We start from the raw sequence: 26,505 nt of genomic DNA on the forward strand, positions 1-26,505 counted from the left end.
GCCCTTCTTCAGCCCTGATATATCAATTAATGAAGGCCGAGCAACTTAAAATTACAATTATTTAGTACTTATTTTTACTAAAAAATGCTTTGATTTTTGCCGGTTAATAGGTCAGATCTTCTTTGTCTTGATTATAAAAATAGCCACAGTAATTCAAAGATCGATTTATTATCGGAACAAACTATTAAATAACAATCGACTAGAGAGAAATAAAGTTAGAATATGCTATAACAATTACTAAGAATATACAATGATTAAAAAAATACATTTTAAATATTGACAACTTTAATAAAAAGTATTGATTTTCATGAAATGTCCTTATAGATCTGAGAACAAGATAAATATATACAAATGGTCCTTATTGAGCATAGACAAAATAAAAATTATGACAATTTTTCCCCGGTAAGTAATTGACGCAAACAAGGACAAGGAATATGTGTGTCGACAGGGGGGGGGGGGGGTGAACCCCACTTCTTTAATCCAAGAACTTGCCTATGGATCCTATTTGCCACCCTTCACACACTGTCCACCCAATCACATGATTTTTACGATGTGTCCCAGAATTGACTGTAATTCCGTCCCATAGTTTTTCCAAAATTAGTTTCCATAATTTTTCCAAAATGTTTCCTAAATTAGTCCCTCCCCTAAAACATGCCTATTCCTCTGGTAGGAAAAAAGCTGCCATTGCGGATATTCTCATTACATAGCTCACATACTTTATGCTACTGTAGATGTGTAAATATATGCATTGTATTGACCTAGTCAGTTAATCAACTGGATTAATTAATTATTATTAATTTAGATTAAGCTAATTTTAAGAATATGGGATTTAACCAGCAAGGGCGGATCTAGAGAAAAATCTTGGGGGGGGGGGCAATGTGACATTGCCGCCAACAATTAACCAAATTGACAAGTTTATTTAAAAAGGGATAAAAAAGAGATAAAAACAAATAAGACCACCAGAAAAATCTTACGGGGGCCGCGGTCCCCCCAGCCTCCTCCCCTGGATCCACCCCTGTCAACCAGTCACCTTTCGCCGATTTTCTGCATTACTACTTTGTCTATGCTTGATTATTTAATATACATTTGACTAAAACATATTATTGAACACAAGCATAAATTACAATCTAAACTCAATTTCTTTGGTTTGGCCAATTGTTTAAAACACTACACGAAAACACTTTTTTGCTGGAAATTAAACATCTAAATGACACCTGACTTCTGGCGGTTTTAAAAGAGAAGAAAAGCAGCTGTTAAAATCATTAAACATTTCTCAAAGCAATAGCCAAATTACAAATACGCTAATTGTAAAGACGGCATGGTACGATTTGGCTAATATGAATCATACCAAATGACGGTGATATGAGCCAAATGAAGAATGAACCAAACTAGCAAATCCGCTGAAGTAATTCAAAAGACAGTATGTTAATGTTACAAAAGATAATTCTAAGACGAGAACAGAAAAACTGACAAATGCATTTTGATCAGAATCAAAAACTAGATCCTGCAACATTTATCATTCATCAAAGCAGCTTTTCAACTGCAATAGCCAAGCGTTAAATCAGACGACCTCTTTCAATATTAACATATTAATATTATGCACTTTTTGCCAAATTACAATCAACAAATTGGCCTTCAACATTTTTGTAAATAGGAGCCACGGGTTTTAGAGCCACAGGAAAAGTAATTAATCTCCATTTGGTGCTGAAATTGCTAGCCATAAACATTTTCTGCTAGCTGCCAGAATTTTCATTTCAAATCTCACTAATTCTCACCACTTTATAAATGTTGCCCTTTTGTGTTACATAAGAACGAGAGCAGTTCAAAGACGGTATATTAAATAACAGAAGTTTAACAGGAAAAAATATATATAATTAAAAATACATTTCGTGTTCTTTAATTAAGAAGTAGCTGTGTGCTTCAAAAGTTTCTAGCTATATCTGTAGGCGATGAACGAGGAATATTTGAGCTTGCTAGTGGTAGTACCCAAGGCTACACTTTCACAAAAAAAAATATTACTTGGGCAATTTTTGATTAAGGATATAGTAATCTTTAGCAGTAATAATCGAATTAAAATGCTTCTTGACTTCTAAGATCCCTGCGTGGGCCCCGCAGTATGATGCTACAGCCAGGTTTGATATCTGGGTCCTGTATTACAAAGCTAAGGTCAAACCCACTGTGCTACCACAGGACTTAGTAACCTTTTCCCTTGAAGATTTAAAAATTCAAACTAATCAGCATGAACTTCCTGAACCACTCAAAGAGCCTTTGGCCTCTTCTAATGTAAGTTGTTTTAATTATTTACACAAATTTAGGCTCCGTAACTGATTCCTGTGTTAGGCATAAAACTGGATAGTTAATAGTGGAACCAATTTGCTGAAACTGAAACAATTATCCAAAGGGATTCAGCCAATAAATAGGAATTACTTTGTTTGAGGGAGTGGGACATAAATATAAAACTTTTCAAAAATGTCCCGTAACAGCCTTTGAGTTATCTCAGCAATACTTATATGGACAACCATTTGCTGTAGAATCTTTTTATGTAAATTCGTAAGCCCTCCGGCCCTTAAACTGAAGCTTCGCCTCCTTAATTTTAAATTGCACGTGAATTCTAGCGCACAAAAGGTTTTTGAAACCTAGCTTCCAATTAACTTTCTGCAAATTTCAGTTAGCATGTCTCTTCCTGCCATCTCATGATTTCAAAATTACATAGTAATTTTTTCATAGATGGCGTGTTTTAATTTTTTTTTTTTTCAAGAAACAACATACAAAAATGAATCTAATACAGGTTGATGCTCCATTAGAGCATATATTTAGACTAAATTAAGCAATGTTTTGACAGAAGATGGTATTTTATATCGAGGGAAATCTGGAAAACCTATATGAGGCTTTTGATACTAATATAATTTTTACCATTATTGCATAGGATATTTATAAAAGAATTATCTAAGTTAACCCTTGAGAAAAACTACAAAGAAAGATAAGTTAAAAAGCAAAATTATAAAAATCATGCCTAAAAATATTGGCGTTTGCACTGAAAAATGCAAATTTGCCACTTAATTGGCATGTGCTGCTGAATTAGTACTTCTAAAATGGCATTTGCCGCTTATTTTAAACTTAAATTGTCCAAAAAGAACATTTTTACAAAACCTAACGATTTACAACCTTTTTCAGGTTTTGGCCACTATGTCTTCAATCCACATATCGCTTGCCACAATTTAATTCGAATTAATATCTTTTGACTTAGCATTAAACTACCACCATTGAAATTCCCAAGAAAAAGATGGACAAATTTTGAACAAGGCCTGTTTTGCAAAGAAGCTGACAATTTCTCTCACAGCATACCACCCATATACCCTTTGTGACTGAGGCCACACGGAGGATCTGACATGTGCAAAAACGTATTAATCCGTTAAAATGAAACACATAAACGAATTTGAGAACACATCTTCAGAAGAGAAAATTATTTCAAAACGAATGAAGTAACGTCGCCCATGCAGAAATTACATAGGTAAAATCCAAAAATTTTAAAATTCTTTGTGAGGATATCTACCACCATAGTTTTCAGTGATCTATCATAGATTCAAACTGTAGGCATATTTCCCATCTTATGGTATAATTTATTATGAAATAATCTCTAAAAACTAATATTTTAGGAGGCTTGGACCCCCCCCCTCATAACCTCCCTGCCAAATGTTTACCAGGCGACATACGTCTTTTAGTTTAGAGGAAAAAGAATACTGAAATGATGTACAAAATCTTCTGCTCATGAGAGAATGTAGTTTCAGGAGAAAATGTAGTAGCATAGTAGATTGATCTCTGCTAGGCAATACCGGTCCGGGGTTTGATCCCAGCAGCACCAGGACCGACAGGGAAGGGGAACTGTCGGTTAAAGATATTCCTACGAAACATCTAAGGATACTGGGTGAGGTATTCGTATCTGGTCCCACTATATGCGTATGTATTTTTTCATGCAGAATTCTCTTTAAAATTCTAAGGTACTTAAAAGAAAATATATTTTCCCAGAAGCTTTCCCCAAAAATAAAGTGTCGTCAGTATCAAAGTAAACAGTCTAGAAGCTAAGAAGTGATTTAAATCTAGATGCTTCGCAGATATAAGATGTTGTATATATAAGATGTTGTATAGGTAGATATAAGATGTTAGATCTTGTATAGGTGTTGAAATAAGATATAAGATGTTGTATAGGTAAAAAAGTGTATAAGATGTCAAAGAAATAAAACAACAAAAAAGTTCTCAAAAGACCTCTCAAATGTTAAAAAGAAAAAAAAAACACTGGCTTTCTAGGATTCGTTTTCAAGTGTTGTGACAAAGGTATTTTGTGATTAAAATCACAGCAGAACAAAAAAAAAATAACTAATTAATAATAAATCAAATAAGCAGAGTTTCAGAACTGATTTGATAAGTTTTAATAGGGAATGGCAAACCCAGAAGTCAATGAAATATGATTACATTGCGAATAAGCCATAGCAAAATATTGTGTTGTACAAAGAGGACATTATTACACATCGTATTGTTTCTTAACAACTGTAAAAACTAACTGGTAATTCCACTGTTAACATCTGATCACAAGTCTGTCACGACTGTAATAACGGTAAGAGCTAGAACAGCCACATTGGCTTTCAAGATTTATAAATTCTGATTACGTCACGGATAAGGGCTCGACAAATAGGGCATTGACTACCTGGCCTATTACGCCACAAATGCACGGCACAGACGTAGCACATACACATATGTCCACAAGAATACAAAACAGCATCTATGTTTCTTTCAAAGCACACGGTACATTCACTACCGGTGGGGTATTCGTGAGGGGGGAGAGACTTGTGTCCATTTGAAGACGATGGCATAACAACCTGGAATACAAAAAGATGGTCAACTTATGGGAAACGAAAAAGATTGTTAGGAGAGACTTATAGATTTAAAGAAGAAGAAGAAGAAAAACTAGAAGAAGAAGAAGAAGAATAAAAAAAAATAATAGTCTGAAAACGAAAAAATAGAACTTGGTCGCCAAAGGAAATTCTAACTAAGGATGACTAACATTCTACGGTGCATCTTAATATTCGTAAGTATCGTGCGTTATTTTTTGTATTTTCTCAAATCGATAGTATTTTTCTTTCAAATGTTTCCAGATTTGTTGCTGAATTTGCCGCACCAGCTACATGGTAAGTTAATATTACTTGAAATAAAATGATTTAATTAAAATGATAAGTTAATTTTAATATCTCAGAGAAAACAAAATCTAGCTAACGAGAATACTCGTTCGTCATCTAGTTATTATAACTAGCCATCTTCTTCCATTTATTTTATTTCCCTTCTTTCAGATACTCGTTAGCCCTACGATCCCCAAAACGAAAAAAATTAGATACAACGAATAAACACAAAAATAGAAATTCATTCATACTAGCTAATTGTAAAATCCTTAACTATACTTTTACAAAATAAATTATTAGGAAGATTTTTGCCAACCATATAGGAAACTTTTCCTCTGAAGATTTCAATATCCAAACAAAAAACCGCATCGCTAAAAAATAGAAATTATTTAGAGTAGGTGCATGAGGTGCATAATACTAGAAGTTCAACTTTGTTGAATAAGCCCATCTTTTTTTCATTAACTATTTTTTTCAAATCAAATCAATTACAGTAATAACTTAAAACAAAATCAACAAGATCAATTTTTTCCTAGTCAAATTGAACTCTCTTTAATGACACTTAGTTTTGGAGGTGGGTGGGGTGACTTTCTCTTGGTTATTCATGATTTGCATTTTATATATATATATATATATATATATATATATATATATATATATATATATATATATATATATATATATATATATATATAATATATATATAATATATATATATATATATATATATATATATATATATATATATATATATATATATATATATATATATATATATATATATATATATATATATAATATATATATATAATATATATAATATATATATATATATATATATATATATATATATATATATATATATATATATATATATATATATATATATATATATATATATATATATATATATATATATATATATATATATATATATATATATATATATATATATATATATATATATATATATATATATATATATATATATATATATACATACATAAGAAACGAAAAAATAATCACCTCATTATGTAGGTTACTTGAAATTGAGCTTGGTTCTCCATACGAAACACCTCTAGGAGGTATTTCTCCATATATCCCGCCGGCAAGTACCACAGGTGTATTTGAAGGTGGCAAATTAGGTATCCGTACAACATAGTCATTGCTTTGTACTGCTGGAGGATTTGGTGGGGGAATAGCAGGAGGCTGAACAGGAATCACACCTATACTCCGAAGACACTGAGTATTTCCATAGATGTCGAAGAAAGCCCATAAAGTAAGAGAGTTGTCTACGTGCATTATGGTGGTTGGTACTCCTCCGTTCTTAGTCAAGTGAACAGCCCCTTGAATAAGAAATTAATAATTATACAATAATTACATAAACTAAATGCAGTAACATTTTAGATTAAATCAAATGGGAACCAATAAAGTCCAGCATTCTGAATAAAGCAATATGCTAACCTAATCTTCGCAATATGACAAATCATGTTCAAGTTCCATTTACTCCTTGTATAAGGTCAGATTTTAATGCTCTAATGGCGTGTCATATTGTTTGAAATAGGTTGCCTGAATCACCTTGAGGGTGCCACTCATTCGGTTCGTTTAAAAAAAATTGTTAAAAATCCTTTGGCCTCTTAGAAGTTATTTTTATCTAATTTTTTTTATTATTATTTTTTTGAGTCTATTTAATCTACTTAATTAATTTACTCTATTTACATTCTTTTTCTATAGTTTGTTTTATTTATATTTTCTTTTCTTCTTCTTTTGCTCTTCTGTCTGTGAGTAAGTGATCATTTTAAATTTTGTTTTGTTTTTCTTCATTACCGAGTAAGTAACTCCCCCTTCTTTACAGGCCAATGAGCCTTTGGGGGAATAGTAACATGTATCATTGCATGTGCATTTAATGAAGAATAAATCTTATTTTAATATTGTAATTTAATCTATTAAAATTTTATAACCTTTTTTTTGCAAATCGATTTCACTAATAAGCCCCTTGTGGCAAATTATTACATCATTTCAGAGACCTCTTCAAGGACCACAATCTTACGTTATTATTTTCACATCGGTTTGCTACCATTTTCAAATTAATCATAGATAGTAATTACATATGCCCTATCAAGCAAAAGGAGAGTTGGGATGCCTATTTTGGCGGGACGAAGTAACCCAGGGGCTGATCCAGGATTTATTAGGGGGGGGGGGGGGCAAAATAGGTTGATCCGACAAAATTGCGTTAGGAGTTGGTTTAATTAACGCAAACTTGCGTTAATTAAATAAATTACACTACTTTAGTCTACGTTAGGGGGTGGACGTCCCCCTCGTCCCCCTCTGGATCCGCCATTGAAGTAACCATAACCCCAGGCTTTCCATTGTATCCTAAGAAGTGTTAGAAGTGACCTAGTTGTGTAACCCCTAGAAGATAGTGAAACTTATAAATCATACTCTTACTTCCAAAATTGGACCGATTCAATCAAATTATCTTAAAAATTGCCAGTTGGAGGCAATTTTTCTCTGACTTATTATCCATCCTTCATACTTATTGAAGATACTGTTACCCTCTTTTCGTATTGTTTTTGGCATCTTGAAACCCAGAATTATCAAGTGTACGGTTCCTTTTACAAAAAATAAAACGATAGTGAACACATTCTTTTTTTATGACTGCAGAAACAGTCCTTCAACCTAAGATTTAAACCTATAGATTAAATAATACACAACTGTTAATAAAATTATAAACATTTTTTTTCTTTTTTTTACGACTGCAGAAAAACTGTTTCAACCTAAGATTTACACCATACGTATATTACACCATACACCAGAGTTCAAGAAGAAGTTAAAAAAAGAAGCTAGTCAAAACTTACCAGATGGAGTAATAGTAATAGCAAGCTCGTCTCCTCTTTTAGGTAGCCCAACGACGTCTTTGGCAACGACCCAGTATTCTGGACGATCTAACAAGGCATCTGAATCATCTGGTAACATATCTGATGTAATCCGACTTGGATCACAAGCAGTTAAACCAAAAGCCATTGCACCTACGTACAGCTGCTCAGTTCCCTGAACCTGAAAAATTTTCATACATATTTAAATATGTTGCCAATTTTACTGGACTTTTGGAAGAAACTATATCTTTGGAAGAAAATATTATTTAAGACTTGAAAAGACGAAAAAAATGAAGACAATAAGACGAAGACAAGAAAAAATGAAAAAAAAATCGAATAGTGAATAGACGAATAGACTTGAATACTGATCTTCTTGACGTCTTGACTTGAACATTAAAAGAACAATAATAGAACATAGAACACGAGAATGTCGAAAATCGAAGAAAATCGAGAATGGGGTTTTTATAAGGCTTATGAAAATGCTGGAAGAAACAAGACGAATATTTCGGGAGGACAACCGCTCCCAAGACTTCCAACAAAACCGTATTTCAACAAGCTTTCTTTGAAGCACACATTCAAAGACAACTGTATTCAAAGTCGTGTCCAGGGGGGGAGGGAGATGTCAAGCCCCTTCCCCGAAATGTTTGTCCGACTCAAAAATGAATACAAACAAATTGTTGATGCTTTTTTAAAGTTTTTTTTTGTAAAACCCTCCCTCCCCCCTCCGAAAAAGATCATGGATACATTCTTGACTGTATTAAAGCTTAAATCCGTTGATACCAATTTTGGGTAAATTATACTTGCTAAATTCTAATTTGGCTAAGGAATTCTAAGAAATGGGTCCACACATCCACCACCTACTATATAAACGTTTGTTTAAACAGTAGCGTATGAACTTAAGAGTCTAACGTCTCAAAAGATATATTTTACTTTAGTTGCATCATCACGTAAAGTTATATGGAAAAAATAAAATAACGACTGAGAAATAACATAAAATTTATTTGGGAAATTATACCCCCGATTCATAAATATTTGTTAAAGCAATACAATATAACCTTCGAAATTCCAAGTCTCCAACGATATATTTTACTTTATTTCTTCTTCAACACCATCACTTAACGTTATAAGGAAAAGAATAAATAACGCCAGAGAAATAGTGTAAAACGCTATTTCGGAAACCTTAAAATAGAATAGAGAATTGAAGTTTTTTATCAAACAGGATACCGGGCGAACCAATTTCAATATATCATGCAGAAACGCGAAACTATTCAGTAATATAAGGAAAGTAGTTTTTTGCGTCCTCAGAACGAGGAAACACGAAAAAATTACAATAAATTTCTTACTTCAAACGAATTGAAATAGAAAGGTTCCATTTGCATGTAATTTTCAAACTAACTGGAAAATATAAGATAAATATAAACTACGGAAAATACTTTACGGTAAAAACACAGAATAACACAGTTTATTTATAAAAACTAATTTGACTCAAAAATTAATCGATCTTTTCGCTCACTTTAAATTTACCACTAAAACAACATATTAATTTTTGTATTTTTTTTACTGGGCCAGAATTTGACATAACAACAACAGGTAAATAGAACAACAGTTGAAAAGGTGAGCGTCCCTTTTTCACATACGCTTAAAAAAAAGTGTGATTGCCTAAAAAAAAAAGAAAAAAAAATAACGATTGGCGCACCAAAAATTGACCAATGTAACCAAAGAACGCTTGTTTACATGGAAGCATAGGACAGTAATCTTTCACAAATACATTCTTAGACCACACTGGCTATACATGACAAACGAAACTCAGAGAAGAGAGAAAGTAACAAAATGAAAAATAAAATCAAAAAGGGTGAAAAAACGAGGATTTTGTCAGCCAGCGAACCATGAAGATGACAAAATATAAGCAAATATTTCGACAAGGACCTCCGCCAAGTCGTCCCCAGTGCTAAACAAAAACAAAAAAGAGAAGAAAAAAAAAACGAGAATCTAACCTTTCGAAGTTTCCTGTACAAAGACAGAATAGACACTCAGTGTCTATTCAGTAAATTTTTACTTTACAAGATGTACGATGTTTATAAGATGTACGATGTTTATAAGATCAATCAGATTATCATGTTCCCTTCCATTTTAATATACTGTTTAAAATAATTTCGAATAATATTTCGATAAATTACGCACTCAATCACACACGGAGATAAATTACAGATTGAAAAGATAGCCGGTTTAATATAGGAGCCACAACAAATGGATAGACTTAGGCCTATACAATAAAGAAATGCATTATTAGGGCTATATATGGAAGTATTAGAAGGGGGGGGGGCATTTTTGACTGAATTGATTATCATGTTTGGGAGGAACATAAAAGTGGATTCGAGTAATGCGTTCATCTTGTCCCTATCTCAGTTATGAAACCTCGTATATATTTGTCGAATTACGTCTAAATAGTGATACTAGAAGTACGTTGAATATGATCTAGAAAGAGGTTATGGGTGGGTTCCTGAAGTCATATTATCGATAATAATGATAGTTTATATTCAGGGCCGGATCTAGAAGGGGGGCAAGCACCCGGGGCAACACGCCCGGGGGGTGGCAAAACAAGCTTAAATTGTAATTTTTTGGGGCAAAAGTTGTAACATTTACACTATTGATGGACCGGCCGGGGGGGGGCCGGCCAAGTCAAATGTTGCCCTCACCCCCCCCCCCCCCGAAAAAAATTTAACTCCGGTTCTCTTTATATTCATCCTAAAATGTGGCTAACTACATTCAACCTCTTAAATGTTTGCTATGGGTGATGGGACCTAATATTTTAATTCTGTCTGCGCTTATAGCACAAGAACTGACCAAGAAATGACAAATAGAATCCACCAAATGGATAAAACCATTTGAAAATGTAACCAAAGAGGAAAAAAAAAAGATTGCCATCCACAATTTCCGTTACAAAAAGTATGCTTTCGTTCCATTGGTTGATTTTTGTGACGTATTTTCTTAAACCAGTAACGTCAGTTCTTAAGAGTATGTCGGAAAGGAAAGCCAACAAACACCTTTATACCAGTTGTTACTGTGTCAAACCTCGAGCCAACAAAAAGAACGGATAACTTGATTGGTTATTTTGCACGAAATATTAAGCCAATCAATAGAACGAAAAGTTTTTTTACTCATAACATTTTTGACAAGTTAAATTTCGTTTTCTCTAAAGCAGAACTCTTGAGGATGGCTAAAGGAGGTTGAATGAATTTATGTTCGTTTTGGTTTTCATTTATTCTTTAATAGAAAGTTTTGATTGTTTTGAGTTTGAATTATTGTAGGACCTGCTGGTCTGAAGGCTCTCTTTACTTTTCTTTGAAAAACTTCTTTTTCGAAAGTTTTTTTTTTTAATTAATTCTAGCCCATTTACAGTTTTCAATTTAAGCAGACTTTCCAAGAGAGTAGGCCTATTTTGAAACCACCGCAAATAATTACGCAATTAGGTATACGTTTCTTCCCTTGTTTCATGAATGAAGGAACACGCCTTGGAAAAGGACTATATTATAAAAATAGGACACAGCCCTCCCTCGAGTGCTATGAATTCTGAATTAATTTTCTATGTATGTCAATTTCGGGAAAGATAAATTAGAGCCGGAATATATTTTGCGATGTCAACAACAATGCCGTGCTGGTAAACATAAAACAAAATGTTAAAACAATGCAATATACGAAACACTAGAACAAAATTATTATATCCTTTGTAACATTCAAGAAAATTCTATAGACTGATAAGTAATAAATACTTCTACTCAACGAAAATTTTCTTTTGTCAGAACTTCCACCAGAGTTTGTCGAAAAACTTAAACAAAAGTTCTCAGACAAAACCTCAAAATACAATTCATTGTTGCTCAGAGATATTGTTAGAAAAAGTATATCAGAAAACGACCTCGGTCAGTGCTACTTTTAAAACTACAAAGGATTTACGGCCTTTTCAAATCAGGGCTGCCACTGCTTCTGATTTTTCCAAAGATCCTGGGGTTTCAGTCCTGGGTTTGGCTATTGTAAGAATTATTTATATTAAACACAGGGCCGTGAGCGAGAAGAGGGTTACACCTTTGGATCTCCCCCCTGAACTTTTTCTCTACAGAAGTAACAAAAATACATACAAATAAATTTTTGTATTATTTTGTAGTTTTTCCGCACCCCTTCCCCTCAACCAAAATGCTTGAAATGGCCCTGCTTAAACATTACCCTTGAAAAGTGTACATATTCCTACTATTTTGGGATTTTTTTTTTCAAGTAAATTTGGGACATCGTCAAATCCTCAAAGACAGCCCCCCTCATAATAAGACCTTCATGTACAGACTATTTACAACTAAAAGACAAACAATCATTAGTAAACTTATGTCCAAGAAAGATGCATAATAGCCTACTAATCACCAACCGTTACAATTTCCTTTGGTTTACGAAGGAAATGCCGGAAGGACAGCCATCAGACAAGGATGTCACTAATTTAGCACTAAGCAAAGTGCTAATAACTAGTGGTTATTCCTATTTATGCTAAACGGAAACCTATGCTAACACAAAACCAGACCCAAGTGATAAAAATTATGTTATTTTCAATGTCCTTTGGCAATAATTGAAACTAGATATTAACAAAAACTAATACTAATTGAACTAAATATGATAAAAAAATTATCAGACAAATCGAAAGTATCAAAGTGGTTAAGTGAAACCAGTGGCGTCAATTCATGAAAATTTAGGGAGGGACAAAATATATTTTTCAAAATCTGTGGGGGGGGGGCAAAATTGTAATTTTTTTTACATTTTTTCAATTAAAATACAGAAAACACTTTCAATGAAAACACCCCCTCCCCCCAAAAAAGGTACTTTTCAAAATCTATAGGGAGCAAAAAACATCTAGCGATAAAATCCCCCTCCCAAACAATTGTCACCACTAAGTGAAAGATTATGTAAGGATTTGCTTTTAGGGATCGAACGATAACTTGAAGCGATAGGCGGACCCCAGGTTTGAGATGAAGAGGGTACTAAGAATTTCGATGGCCCTTGATTTTCGCCTAGATTTATAGTTTGTATTCACAGAGATTTTATTAATAGAGCTTATGATAATAATTAGCGGGTATTTCTATTTATGCTAAACGGAAACCCATGCAAACCAGGTGCGTCAATTCAGAAAAATTTACGCGAGAGGGAGGGGGAGTACTGTATTTTTCAGAATCTAGGGTGAGATCGACCAGTTTATTATTTTTCAATGAAAATACCCAAAAAAAAGTTTTTTTCCGAATCTAGGAGAGGGCGAATCAAAATGTGTTTATGAATTTTTATAACTTTTTTACGCTTCGGACAAACATTTCAAAGGGGGAGGAGCCAAACCCCTTTACTCCACCTCTGAATACAAATTTTGCTGTAACAATATTTATTTTTTATTATAAAAAGATAGAATGGTAACAATTGAAGCAAAAAAAAGACAAAATAATGACAATAAAGATTAATTAAACAAATGGAAAAGATCAGAGTAGATGATTTGGTAAAAATGAAAACTAACTTATCGACAATCCAGGAAATTGGTGCGCTGCGCGAGAGATCTGACTAGATCTGCACTTGATTGCAAGGACAGGTACTTGTCTATCGCTCAGAACACACTCAAGGATTTTGATCGGCAAGCTCTGACAAAAACCGGTTTAGCTATCAGTATTCGGAGACAATTAGCTCAGACTCAGTGGAAAAATTACGTTGTAGGTATATTTCAATTAAATATTTTATGTATATAGTTGGTACTTTGGTTAGGTTAGGCTAGATATTTAATATATTGCATTCTCGACTGCCTGCTTTCTATAATTTTCTGATATAGTTCCCATAATTTTGTTAATAAAGTATTATATTTTCATCCTATTCTGGTATATTTCATTAGGATTAACATAACTTCAATTCTTGGGTGCGTTCTGAATAATGGAAAAGTACCCAAGGAAGCACCCAGGGATTTTGTTGGGGGGGGATTTGAAATAAAAACTTCAAAACACATCAAAAATTTGTTTATATGCATTTTTGTTACGTTTTAACGAGTCGGAAAAAATTCTGGGGGGGGGGGGGTCAAAGCCCATAACCCCCTCTCCATAAATATGGCCTTGCTTGAACGTAATCGAATAAGTTCTATATATTGAAACATCAATAAACACAAACATAACCATTTCCTTTTTCCATCGGGAGATTAGTGTAAATCATCGCCAAGACTAGCGAAGTATTTTATTTGTCAGTCTTCCGTTATCTTTTTGTAGTTCGTCTCTTTTGCTTCTGAACGGTCTACTTATTACTGCACAATAACAAATCAAGGCAAAACAACACCTGTTTAATTAGCTAAAAGAAATACTTACCATTACAACTAATTTCTCCCCAGTTTTTATTGGTCTCGCTGTGAAGACATATCCTTGACAAAATTCCCCTTCACTGCGCCATGCCAAACAGTTGTCAGCACTTAATCGCACATGCCGTCCACGCGTTCTGTAACATTAAATACAAGATTATTATGCTTCTTATTGTTTCACAACATATTAATTGTTTCCTAGTTTTGATTGACCTCGCAGTGAAGTCGTATCCTTGAGCAGAATTCCCCTTCACTGCATCATGACAGACAGACGCCTGAAGTTAACTGCACGTGACATCCAAGCGTTCTGCAACACTAAATAAGTTATTATCGGGCTTATTCCTGAAAAATTGTCACAACGTTGACAAGAAGTAATGTGTGCTCCCTAATTTTGATTGACCTAACAGTGAAGTCATATACCTGAACTAAATCCCCTTCACTGCATCATGCCAGACAGACGCCTGTATTAAACTGCACGTGGCTTCCAAGCGTCTGCGACACTAGATAAGTGATTATCGGGCTTCTTTGTAAAAATTTGTCACAACGTTGACAAAAGTAATGAGTGCTCCCTGATTTTGATTGACCTTGCGGTGAAGGCATATCCCTGAACAAAATCCCCTTCATTCCATAATGCCAGAATGGTATCTGTATTTAACCACACGTGCCATCCAGACGTTCTGCAACATTAAAGACACGATAATGATTCTTCTGATTGTAACATAACTAGTATAAACCTCAAAACAATGAAAGCGTTTGAAGGTAATTGGATGACTTGTCTGCAAATTTCTATCTGGTTAGAGTGTCATTTTTGTCAAAAATGATATATGATGCTTCAATGAGGTATAACCATTTTGAATTGTAACAATTATATCAATAGCACCAATTACCAATACGGTAGCAATGACACTAATTAATAATAGTAATAATAATAATAACTGGGGCAGCCCTGGGCAGGGGCGGACGGAATGACAGCCCTAGGCTTCTAGTTTGGTACACTGTGCAAATGTTCGTAATACACATTTGCAGTTTCTACATCAGTTTCAGTTTGATCAATTTTCGAAATAAACTGTTCATATATCATGATTATGAAAATGGAATGAACCAAAATTAGTGCAAATATTTTACTTCAACTTCTTAAAACTTCACACTGTGCTTTAAAAAGCCAAAAACTAATATCAGGCCATGGGAGGAGCAAAAGAATTTTTCTCCTATACTAAGACTTTTAAAGCTACGCTTTTTTTTATGTAGGTCGACAGGCTTCACTGCTATTTGATTTTAGAAAGGAGTATATCCAGGAAAATGAATACACTTTTTCTATTTTTTAACGTTAGACGAAGCTAATTGTTATAAAACTAATCTGATACATTAAGATTATACTCTGTTACTTATTTTAAAATGAAACAAAAATAAAACTGATGAAATGAACAAAGCAGGATTGATTCTATTTGTTAATCTTTTTTATAGCGGTATAATAACCAATAATTTATCCATTCTTTTCGACCTTTTGTTGTTAGGCAATTTTTCAGATTATAGTTTTAGATGAATTTTTAGATTGAAAATACATGATGAAGAAGAATATCAACATATCCAACAGGACTGGGAAATATGACAAAAAGTGGCAGATATATTATTGTTAATAGATTTCAAAAAGAAATGTTAAATTAGGCTTTATGACTGATGATTCTGATACTGATTACGTCAAAAAAGAAAGAAAATCTTAGCTAATACTAAAATTTAGTCATGGTGTTGAAACAATTTTTTTTCATTCTGTTTTTTTGTAAGATATTTTTGATTTTTCTAGATTTTCTAGATTTTGATGTTCTAGATTTTGTAAGATATTTTTTCAAGGCATGGCTCATGATTGCAAACGGGGAAATTATGCATATTTTGATCTTATATAGTTGTATATTTCACAGAATGCTGAAGATAAATTGCGATCAAAAACACATACCACTCATATTTTAATGTTGGCTTACCCCCCCCCCCGCCCCCCTCGGTGTTTTTGTAACCACTTCCACGGAATTTTAGAGCATATAAGCAAACAGAAATGCCATTACTTTTTTTGTGTTTTTGACTGACAAACGCGATTAAGCTGTTTCACTGGAATGAAGGATGTACGCGGGGGAGGGAGGAAGGGATCAGAACCCCCTTGCTAATCCTGAATTTTCACAAATTGCTGGGCAATTTTGATTTAAGTAATTAATTTTTTTATAATTACCCTCTCAGAAAAAACCATGTGTACGTGCCTGGGTCAAATAAAAATTTAATTCCAAGTAAAAATGAACCCCAAAGCTCAATAATTTGCCCCGAGCCAAACTACTTCTAGAATAAGCAGTTATAAAAATTAATCTATAATTGTTCCACTGCAAAACCAGGTACAACATTGTTTTCTACGCGCAACAAGAAAGACCGTTAGCAATCGAATTGTTTCCTAGTAATTGCTCTCCTCATCTGATGTTAAGCTATTTGAATCAATCCAATCGCCAAGGTTGTTGACTAAAACATCTGGCGTTGGACTGCAACAATAATAGCACTTATATACTAAGGAGCTTTATGAGAGTTGGAGCCAATCCTTCACCTAGACTCCTCAATTGCGGTATTATCGGATATTAGCGCTAAGAAAAGAAAAACTTGATCTAAAAACACAAATAAAGACGCGTTGTAAAGAAAATGACAAGTTGTAACCTAAGAACAATAGGCCGTAATACCGTATTTTATCCCCCTCTTCTGACCTAAACGTCATAGTAACAAAATTCTTACTTCGTTAAATTCGGAAAATTTCTCTTTATTTAATTTTCAGAATCGCTTCCGGTATGACTACATTTTAATTTTTTGGCTTCCGTTTTTTGCTTAGGCAGCCGAACGTAAGGCCCAAGGGCGGGTTCAGGATTTTTTTAGGGAGGGGGGGCAAAATAGGCTGATCCGATAAACTTGCGTTAGGAGCAAGTTTAATTAACACAAACTTGCGTTAATTAAGTAAATAATACTACTTTAGACTACGTTAGAGGGGGTGCCCCCCTCGCCCCTCTGGATCCGCCACTGGTAAGGCCGCCGAATGAAAAACTGTCCTAGTATTGACAGATATTCGGTTCTCAGGATGGTGAACCTGCCTTCAAAAAAACACACTTCGAAATAATGACATATGAAACATATAGACCTAGCCTACTGTTTTTTTTTTTTTTCAGATAGTGTTTTTTTTATGTTCTAGGAAGTCAAGAGAATTACACTTTAAATCAGACAGATCGCTCTGAAGATAGCAACGTCAATTGGTTGTTTTTGCCTACAAAACGCACCGTCTTGTGTCACTTGACTGAAAAGAAAACACAGAGATTAGGCCAAGAAAACGACTATCCTGTGTTCTAACTACAACCCCCGTTGGAAAATTTTACTCTTGCGTTCTTCTGTTTAAAAGACAAAATTTTCCACTTTTTAGGTAGAGACTAACTTCAATCTTTTCTAAAAAAAAAATCGGAAGAGGAATTCTAATTTCGCATGTTTATGTATGGTAAAACTAACGACAAGAGCTTCCTATTTCTTTTAAAACAAAGTAATTTATTTTTCGGAGAGCACATGCCAGGGATAAAAGATGAAAAACGGAATCGGAAATTCCAAAGTTTAAGAGAAATCATAGAACTGCCTCAAAGAAAATAAACAAGCGAAAAGATTCCATGTATTAAAGCATAAAATTCCTGCCTTATTCCTAGACACTTAAATTGCGCATCAATTAGAAGAATTTGGAAACAAAATTAAAAAACGAAGCCAAGAGCCTAGAGATGGAAACTGTATAGGGGTCGTGCACTATCTATCACAAATGCCTGCGACCGTGTTTTATGTTTGCGACTACCTTTCTGTCACCAGTGTAAACGAAGTAGCTTAGTGTGAAGCGAGGGTTTCCCAATTCAAAAATCATAGGCACTAGCATAGTTTTTTCACTTTCCCGTATCTAGAGGGCCACCCGATTTGAACCTCTCCCCTTCAAAAAAATTGCCCGACTCGTAAAAAAAAATAACAAGATCACATTTAAACAAATTTTGGTATCGTTCTAAAATCCGGGATACATGCGAAAAGTGAAGTTTGGTTAATGCTAATGAAATAAAACAAAATAGGATAAATATATTATAGTTTAGAAACAAATTTCGGCTATATATTTGCACATTAGGGGGGTAAAGCATAGCATACATTAAATACGTAACCTAACCTAACCTAGGTACCTTTTTTGCCCCTAAACCCCAAAAAACTAAAGTTTAAATATAGTGTCCAGAGTCAGAAACCCCTTTTTATATAGCGTCAGATAGACAATTACCAGGTAATGACTATCTGAGCTTTGATTTTCTCGACGCGTGTGTCCGGATTTTAGAACAGTACCCAAATTTTTATTGCGTTTAAAAAAAATTACACCCCTCCAATAAAATTCTGGATACGGTCTTGCACACCAGCACTAACGCCACACGTGGAGGAAACTAGACGTGGGAGTTCATTGTCAGGTAGATGAAGTGGCCATCCCCTTTGGGCGAAGCAACCTTTATTGCCACCCCCTAATGTCCTTTTTCTGTAGTAATGTTTTTCTTCAGGCAACTTAGATTCATTTTACAGATTTTTTTTGTTATCCAGTTGAAATTTCAATGGACTTTCTGGTTTTAATATATACTTTTTGAGGCACATTTACAGGAAAAACCTAAATCCTATAATGGAAAGATTCTGAAAAGTTTTCAGAATAAAAATTAAATGAAGGCCTTTGTATTATCCACTGTGCAGCACTTAGAAGATCCAATTATAATCAAGATCTCTTACCGGAAATGCTCCATGGGGCGAAGACCTATAGGCCCTTGTCTTCCTTTATTAATTTTACTTTTTACCATTTTTTTTACAATACTATAAAATTTTGTACTATATTTAATCCATGGTCCAATATGAGGCATAGACTTATGTTTTTCTTATGTATAACTTTCTTCATGCTTTACTTTATGTCTAGATTTAATATTCCGACGATCCCTTGTAGTAGAGATACTTAATTCTACAGGATAGCAGTATTCATTAGTCCCCGAAAAACTTTCGAAAAATCAATAGAACAATTTGACACCGATAAGAGCCGTATTGCATCCATGGAAACAAATGTATAAAAAATTGTAAAATCGTTATCTCTAAGAGTAAAAATTTTGAATGGTTAAAAGAAATTCCAGTTGCAAAATTAAAAGTTCTTGAAGCCACCCGTATTTTTTTGGTTTTAACCTGCTATTGGATACAATTGTTCATACGACTGAATGGACTGATTTTTACCAAATAGGCTTTTATATGAAGAAGTTCATCAAAGCTGGACAAGCCAGTTCTGTTTCCAAGACTGAGACAAGTCCAAGTCGTGCAAAGAAAAGATAAAAGCAGTTCCTTAGGATAATACTCAAAACGAACAAAAAGGTCTCTAGGGGAAGAAATAGAACACAAGGAATGAATCATCATCTAGCAAAGACTGCTTATTAAATCAAATGAGCTAGCTTCGTTCAGGAGAGTTCCAATCAATAATGTAGTCTCTGAGATAGGATTTTCTTAGGATGAAAACTATTAGAAACGCCACTCAGTTTATTCAAGTTCCTTTAATATTGAATTCAAGAAGCGCCGACAACAAGAGGGGGATAAAATTGAAAATGACGTATAATCGGAGCACCTTTACATATCCTGGTATCGTCAAAATAATAACAACCACCAACCGGTTCTGGTACATTTGCAAATGAAGAACCGGTTCTAGTACATTTGCAAATGAAGAATAACTCATCAATAAATTCCGTAGCTTTAACAATGAGATAGGCCTGGGGTCTGGCTTCGTATTGTCGGCTGGATCAATGTCGAATAAATAGATAGTCCATTGAGACGGTAAAAATAAACCAAGAGATAATAAATGAAACGCTGTGAACAATCTTGCTGATTAAAATCATTCAAGAAACTGAACTTTCAATCTATGTCTGAGACTGCACAATACTGGCCCTTGAAAAACAGCTTATTTCCAACTTTATAATGAAAAAACTAAAATAGAAAAAAACACAGCTAAAAGATGAGGAGACCGTGGTATCATTTAATTTTGAGCAGAAGAGAAAGTAAAGAAAGAAGAAAAACACAGTAATAATCTCACAAATAAAAATAACTTTGGTCAGACTGAGCTGCACAACCTCTTAATTGCTACTTACATCTACGAATATAGGTGGTGGAAAAGAAAAGACGAAACGGTACTTGCCTGTTATATGGAACACAATCAAGAATTACACTGTCTAATATCTGACAAAACCGGTTTGAATTGGTTATGATTTGCTTTTTATAAGTGAAAAAACTACGATGAAGGTATATTTTAATTAAATATTTAATATTTAGATGTGGTTAAGGGTTAGGTTAAGTTAGGTTAGATATTTAATATAATGCGTTCAGTGCGGCCTGCATTCCATAATTCTTTGTCAAAGTTTCCATAATTGTGTTTTTAAAGTATTATAGGTACTTTCCCATTATATGGGCCTTTCCAAAAAGTCAAGTTTGGTTAATGCTAATGAAATAAAATAAAACAGGATGAATATATAATAGTTTAGAAACAAATTTGGGCTATATATTTGCACATTAGGGGGTGGGGGTGAAGCAAAGCATTGCATATATTAAATATGTAACCTAACCTAGGTACCTTCCCCCCCCATAAACCCCAAAAAAACAACAGTTTAAAGATCGTATACGCAATGAAAACCACGCTATGCATTCCACCACTCTATAGCGGTGTCTTGAATTAACCCGTCAAAAACGGGATTTTCGTGACTGGTTTCCCTGTAAAGGCCCAAATAATGGGAAAGTACCGTATTATATTACTACCATATTTCGGTATATTTCATTGGTATTAACCAACTTCACTTCTTGAGGATGTTCTGTTTAACAGACAAGTAGCGACGAAACGAACAAAGTAAAGCTGAACAAAATCCAAGGAGTCCCGGTATGTCTATTAATTTGAAAAAAAAAACATATAAAAAGTGATAAATCACATAAACATAAAACTGGTCAAATTGAGCAGCAAATTCCCTTCGTGCGTTGTACAATACTGGTTCGTGGACGACCGCTTAGATCAGTGGTTCCTAACCGATTTTTGGTCATGCCCCTCATAGGCATTTTTAAAATCCCGAAGCCCCCGTTGCGAAATTAAAATTCTGTTACTCAAAATTGTACGTGTATTCACCTGAAGGAAGCTTTAAAGACCATTAACTTGGTATCTTTTTGGGGGTCGTCTGCTAGGCATATTTTTTACTACTGAAAAATATTGCGTACAATACAATACGGTACACCTAAATAAAACACCTTTTATACAACGTGTCATAGTGTCATTAGTGTCATAGTATGGTATCGTAGTGTAATTTCATGTGTATAGTGTCATTGCAATACTGTCGAGTTTCTTTTTTGCTCTTCAAATGTATTTGAATGCGACGTCATTCACATAAAAATATTAGTTTTTTTTTTTCAAACTTTAGCCTCAAAAGAATAGTCAGCCGGAAAGTGCACGTCCTGCCCATTACCCACCAAAAAATTATCATGATCCACCGATGGGACCTGCGCTCCATGTTGGGAATCACGGGCTTAGATCTAACCTAATAACTGATTAAAAACAAAAGAGGAAAATAGCAAATTAGGGTGGCTAAAATTAGTGGCGTAATTTCGTCAAAATCCTGGGGGGGGGGGCAAAGTTGGAGCCAATTTTCCCAAATCAAGTGAAAATGACAGAGAAACCTGAAAACTGAGTCATATATTATCATAACTGACGTGTTTCTCTGGATACTTGAATTATCATTTGGATATATGGACTCTGGATACATGACATCATTTTTATACAATCCTAAAAAGGGTTTATCCAAGATTTGCCTCTCAATCACTTGGACTATCTGTTTTGGTTTTTTCTACAATTAGCCATGTCTTGATGCCTGCAAATACTTGATTTCAATTCAAAATCCTTTGATTTTGAATTAAAATTAAGTATTTTGCAGGCATCAAGTCATGGCTAATTGTAGAAAATGCCAAGACAGATAGTCAAAGTGATTGAGAGGCAAATCTGGGATTTATCTTAATTTGGACAATTTATTTTCAGAAACTAAATTTCAGCTGGGAGGGGGACTGAGCTTGAGCAAGGCAAGCTTGGGTCTGGGGGGCAGTTGTTCCCCTGGCCAATAGTAAATTAGGCCCCTAGCTAAAATGCAAGGAAGCCTGGGACGTTCAAAACCACAAAAAAGTATAGTAAAAAATCTCAAAAATAGAAATAATTCAGGTGAAACTGAGCTATAAACGCTTTTCACGGCGTTAGGCCAAATTTGCTCTTGAAATCCTGCTTACATTCAACATTAAAGGTGAATGAGATTGAAAACAAACACGAAAAGAGTAAAAAAGGTTGCTCAAAATGTAAGGAAGTCCAGAATGTCATTCATTTCTGAGATCAAACAAAATAATATATGATAGATTGAGCATCAGATCCTCTCACGGCAATTAACGACAAATCTGGAATGCCATTTATTTCAAGAAAGACAAACTAAAGAATAAAGAAAACATGTTAATAACTTCACAAATAAAATACCTCCAGATAAGTTTGAACTGTAAAGCCAGTCACAGCGGCGAACAACATCGGGTGTTTAACCTTACATGCGACTCAAAAGAACAAATAAGGAAAGCGCAGAGATCCTCAAAACGAAGAGAAGCCCGAAAACGTCAATTATTTTGAATTCCGACGACTTAAGTGTTAAACGAGATATATATAAACCCAGGTGTTTCAACCGATATCCGGTGATCTTAAACAAAAAGTTAAGAAGCTATGACATTTCCAAGTCCTTAAGTTGAGGATTATTAGACTTCCATCTACAAAAACCACTCCCGAAGAGTTCCGCCTGACACGTCTTCAAAATTCTAATTATCCCAAAATTTAACATTTCCGGCTTAAGGTTGAACATGAACTAAAGTCAAGCTATGAGTAACCAACCAAAAAAAAGTGTTTCGACCATAATTAAAGGTCGTTATGACTGTCATACAAAAACATTTCAAGGGAAAACGAGCAAAAAGACACTGAAGAATTGACAATCTCAATTAAATTGTTAGTAGTTCTAAGGAAGTATGCTGTTTCAACAGCTCGATTTAAACCATTTTTATTGGATTTGAAAATATAAATAAACAACGAATAACAATATTACATATAAAATTTACCACAAAAAATATTCTCGGTTTAATCTTAATAGATGATAAATGAGGCACATAAAAATATGTTTCAGAAGAAATGTCGTCGAATTTTGGTGAAGCTGCATTCAAAATTTAATTCGTAAGTTAGTTCGTAGTTGCGTTCGTTCCGACGTAACTTAATCAAGAATAAAACTTGTCACCCAAATTAGAATTCACCAATTTCATAATAATACAAGATTTCACGGAGAAATGTGAAGAAAATACAAAGCGAAGAACTGGCATTTAGATTAAATTGTATTGTAAAACACTTTTTTTTGCTCAAACTATATATAATGGAACCTCAAACCAAAATGAAATTTTTTTAGGATGAAAAAAGGTATATAAAGAAAATAATATTTTTTAAAAATAAATATTATAAATAATAAAAAAATAGATAATTTGTATAAAAATTTGGTAAAGTTTAGGATTTCAGAGGGTCTAGGCCCCAATGCTCCTTCTTGCATACATCCCTGCATATACTGTAGCCAATAATCAGGAGACTTGGTAATAAAAATTAGTAAAAAGACATTTTTTTTAGATTCAAAATGCTTTTTAAACAATATTATCAAATAAAACAATTTCTGCAAAAAGAGGCAAGCTATCATCCCGCACCAACATAATATTAAAGGTCAGTCCAATATAATCCCTGGAAACAAATAGATATTAGGGAATATTCCTCCCCCCCCCCCCGGAATCGTTCTATATTTGTCTTAAGGCTCACGGAGGGTTATAAATTTTTGGCATAAAAATGCACGTTTTTTAGTCTTCAGGCACTCAAAAAACAGGCACAACAAAACTTTTGTTTAAACATTTTTTTAAATAATATTTTATGGTCAACAAAATAAGATAATAGAAAAACTTCAAGCAATAGAACAAATGGCTAAAATGATAAATAAATACTGCACAAAGGAATTACGCTATCTTTATGTTGACGAAGTGAAACTCCTCAAATAAAAGTCTACTAGCATTCTTTCTAGTTAGTTTAGTATGGTATCATTTGCCGTCTTGCCGACAGCAAATGGCATCATTTGCTGTCTTGGTAAGGAGGAAAAATGGGAACAGTGAAAATCAGACTGTCAGCATTGCAGTCCAAAGTCCCAGGTAAGTTTATGTCGTCCTATTTCCAAGGAAGTCAGATACAGCTGATTTAGACCATTTTCATAAGATGTAAAGGAATTTATTTTATTATTAACTGTTTAATAACTGTTTAATATTGTTTAATTAACTTAATATTTTAATAATTAACTTAATAATTAACTTAATATTAATTAACTTTAATTAATTTAATATTTGTTTAAATAACTGTTTAATTAACTGTTTAGCCTCATTTCTTCCCTTTTTGTTCAGCTGATACAAGCTTCCCAATAGTTCCCGAAGCCGTGCCGAAATAAAGTTCGGCGGCGGCAACTATGCTCGACGGCGCTTTATCAATTGATCGGTGTCTGTTCTATTTTTATAATTTTTTTTTTTTTTTTTTTTTTAAGTCTCGGAAACTAAATTGGTATTAGTTGTTTTCGGATTTCCTTCGAAGCAGGTTCTTGGGATCCACAATCCCTTTTCAGCTTCGGTACCATGACCAAACTTCGGCCAAAATAAGGATGAGTCATCAATCTTAACTTCTCCCAAACATTATTTTAATCCAAATGATCGACAGTTAGACCTTAAACTGCCTGAAAATAGAATTAATCCGACAAAATAGGGAATTTAAGATGTCACTAAATTTAAATTCTAAAACTTAAATACTGGGCTTCGTGCTTTTTTGTATACATTAGTTATGTAATAAAGATCTCCATTTATTAAAATAAAAATAAAAATAAAAAATACAATAAAATAAAAAAAATCAAAAAAAATCGCACCATATCATTCTGGTGCAAGAAACCTCAAGGAAATGTGATTATATATATATATATATATATATATATATATATATATATATATATATATATATATATATATATATATATATATATATATATATATATATATATATATATATATATATATATATATATATATATATATATATATATATATATATATATATATATATATATATATATATATATATATATATATATATCTTACTCCATGTCTGGATTTCCTGGTCTTGCAACCTACATTCTAGTTCTTTGACTACCACCTATCAATTTTGCAGTTCCCTTATGACTCTTCCCTTCCTTACAATACTCAGAAAAAGCAATGTTTATATCCACTTTACCGTTGTTTTTCCTTCAATAGCATTGCAACGAAAACTACAGGTGAAGGTAAAGAGTACGGCATTGGACTCTACAGTTCCTACTGGCTGTGCTGATCTCCGTTTCATAGCCCTTCAGCCAGGAAGTGCAATAGGCTTGGGGACCAGCCATCCTTTGCTTTCGCACACCCTTCCTCTTTACATTTCCCAGATTTATCCAGGTACCCATTTAGAGCTGGTTCAACTCTGGTTAAGCATACAAAATTACCCCTCCCCCTCAAACAAAAATTCTGGGTACGGCCCTGGTTTATAATTTAAACCTTATTTTAGGAATCTTCTTCAACGCTGAGTCAAATAAAAATAATTACTTGGAAAAAATAGCTTTACGCTACTTTCGTTTGCTTTGTCAGACAAAGGTGCTATGAAGAAATTTGCAATAAATAAGCGTTGTTAGACCTGTCATGCGACAAACTTACAAGGAAAAACGCATAAAGACACCAAAAAACGAATTGTTTTATTCAATTCCTGACAGTTTTGCGGAAGTAGATTTATTGTGATATTCCAATCCCTAAATCCGAACTCTCTTAGGCTACATGGATTACGGCAAATCAAATTGGGTGTCCCCGGGAGGATTTAAGAATTCTGGAATAGTTCTTCTTTGGGGCTCCTGAAAGGAGCTTCTAAGCCTAGATACCATGAAAAAATCGTTAA

At 33.7% G+C, this 26,505-nt stretch overlaps 1 protein-coding gene across 3 annotated transcripts in view; it reads right to left on the minus strand.

The window, feature by feature from the left end:
* Nucleotides 1-149: 149 nt before the first annotated feature.
* neur (E3 ubiquitin-protein ligase neur) overlaps nt 150-26,505 on the minus strand; it is a 262,144-nt gene continuing 235,788 nt past the window's right edge. For all 3 annotated transcript variants that reach the window (XM_089093634.1, XM_089093633.1, XM_089093632.1), the window contains 4 exons: nt 14,404-14,530; nt 8,027-8,225; nt 6,195-6,514; nt 150-4,874 (listed from right to left, as the gene is read on the minus strand). In XM_089093634.1, coding sequence (XP_088949760.1) covers nt 4,641-4,874; nt 6,195-6,514; nt 8,027-8,225; nt 14,404-14,530 — 880 coding nt within the window. In that variant the 3' untranslated portion in view covers nt 150-4,640. The remainder of the gene's footprint in view (nt 4,875-6,194; nt 6,515-8,026; nt 8,226-14,403; nt 14,531-26,505) is intronic.

The sequence above is a fragment of the Artemia sp. Qi Xiang Cuo genome, chromosome 8, assembly GCF_049724085.1.
Source record: "Artemia sp. Qi Xiang Cuo chromosome 8, ASM4972408v1, whole genome shotgun sequence".
Lineage (NCBI taxonomy): Eukaryota > Metazoa > Arthropoda > Branchiopoda > Anostraca > Artemiidae > Artemia > Artemia sp. Qi Xiang Cuo.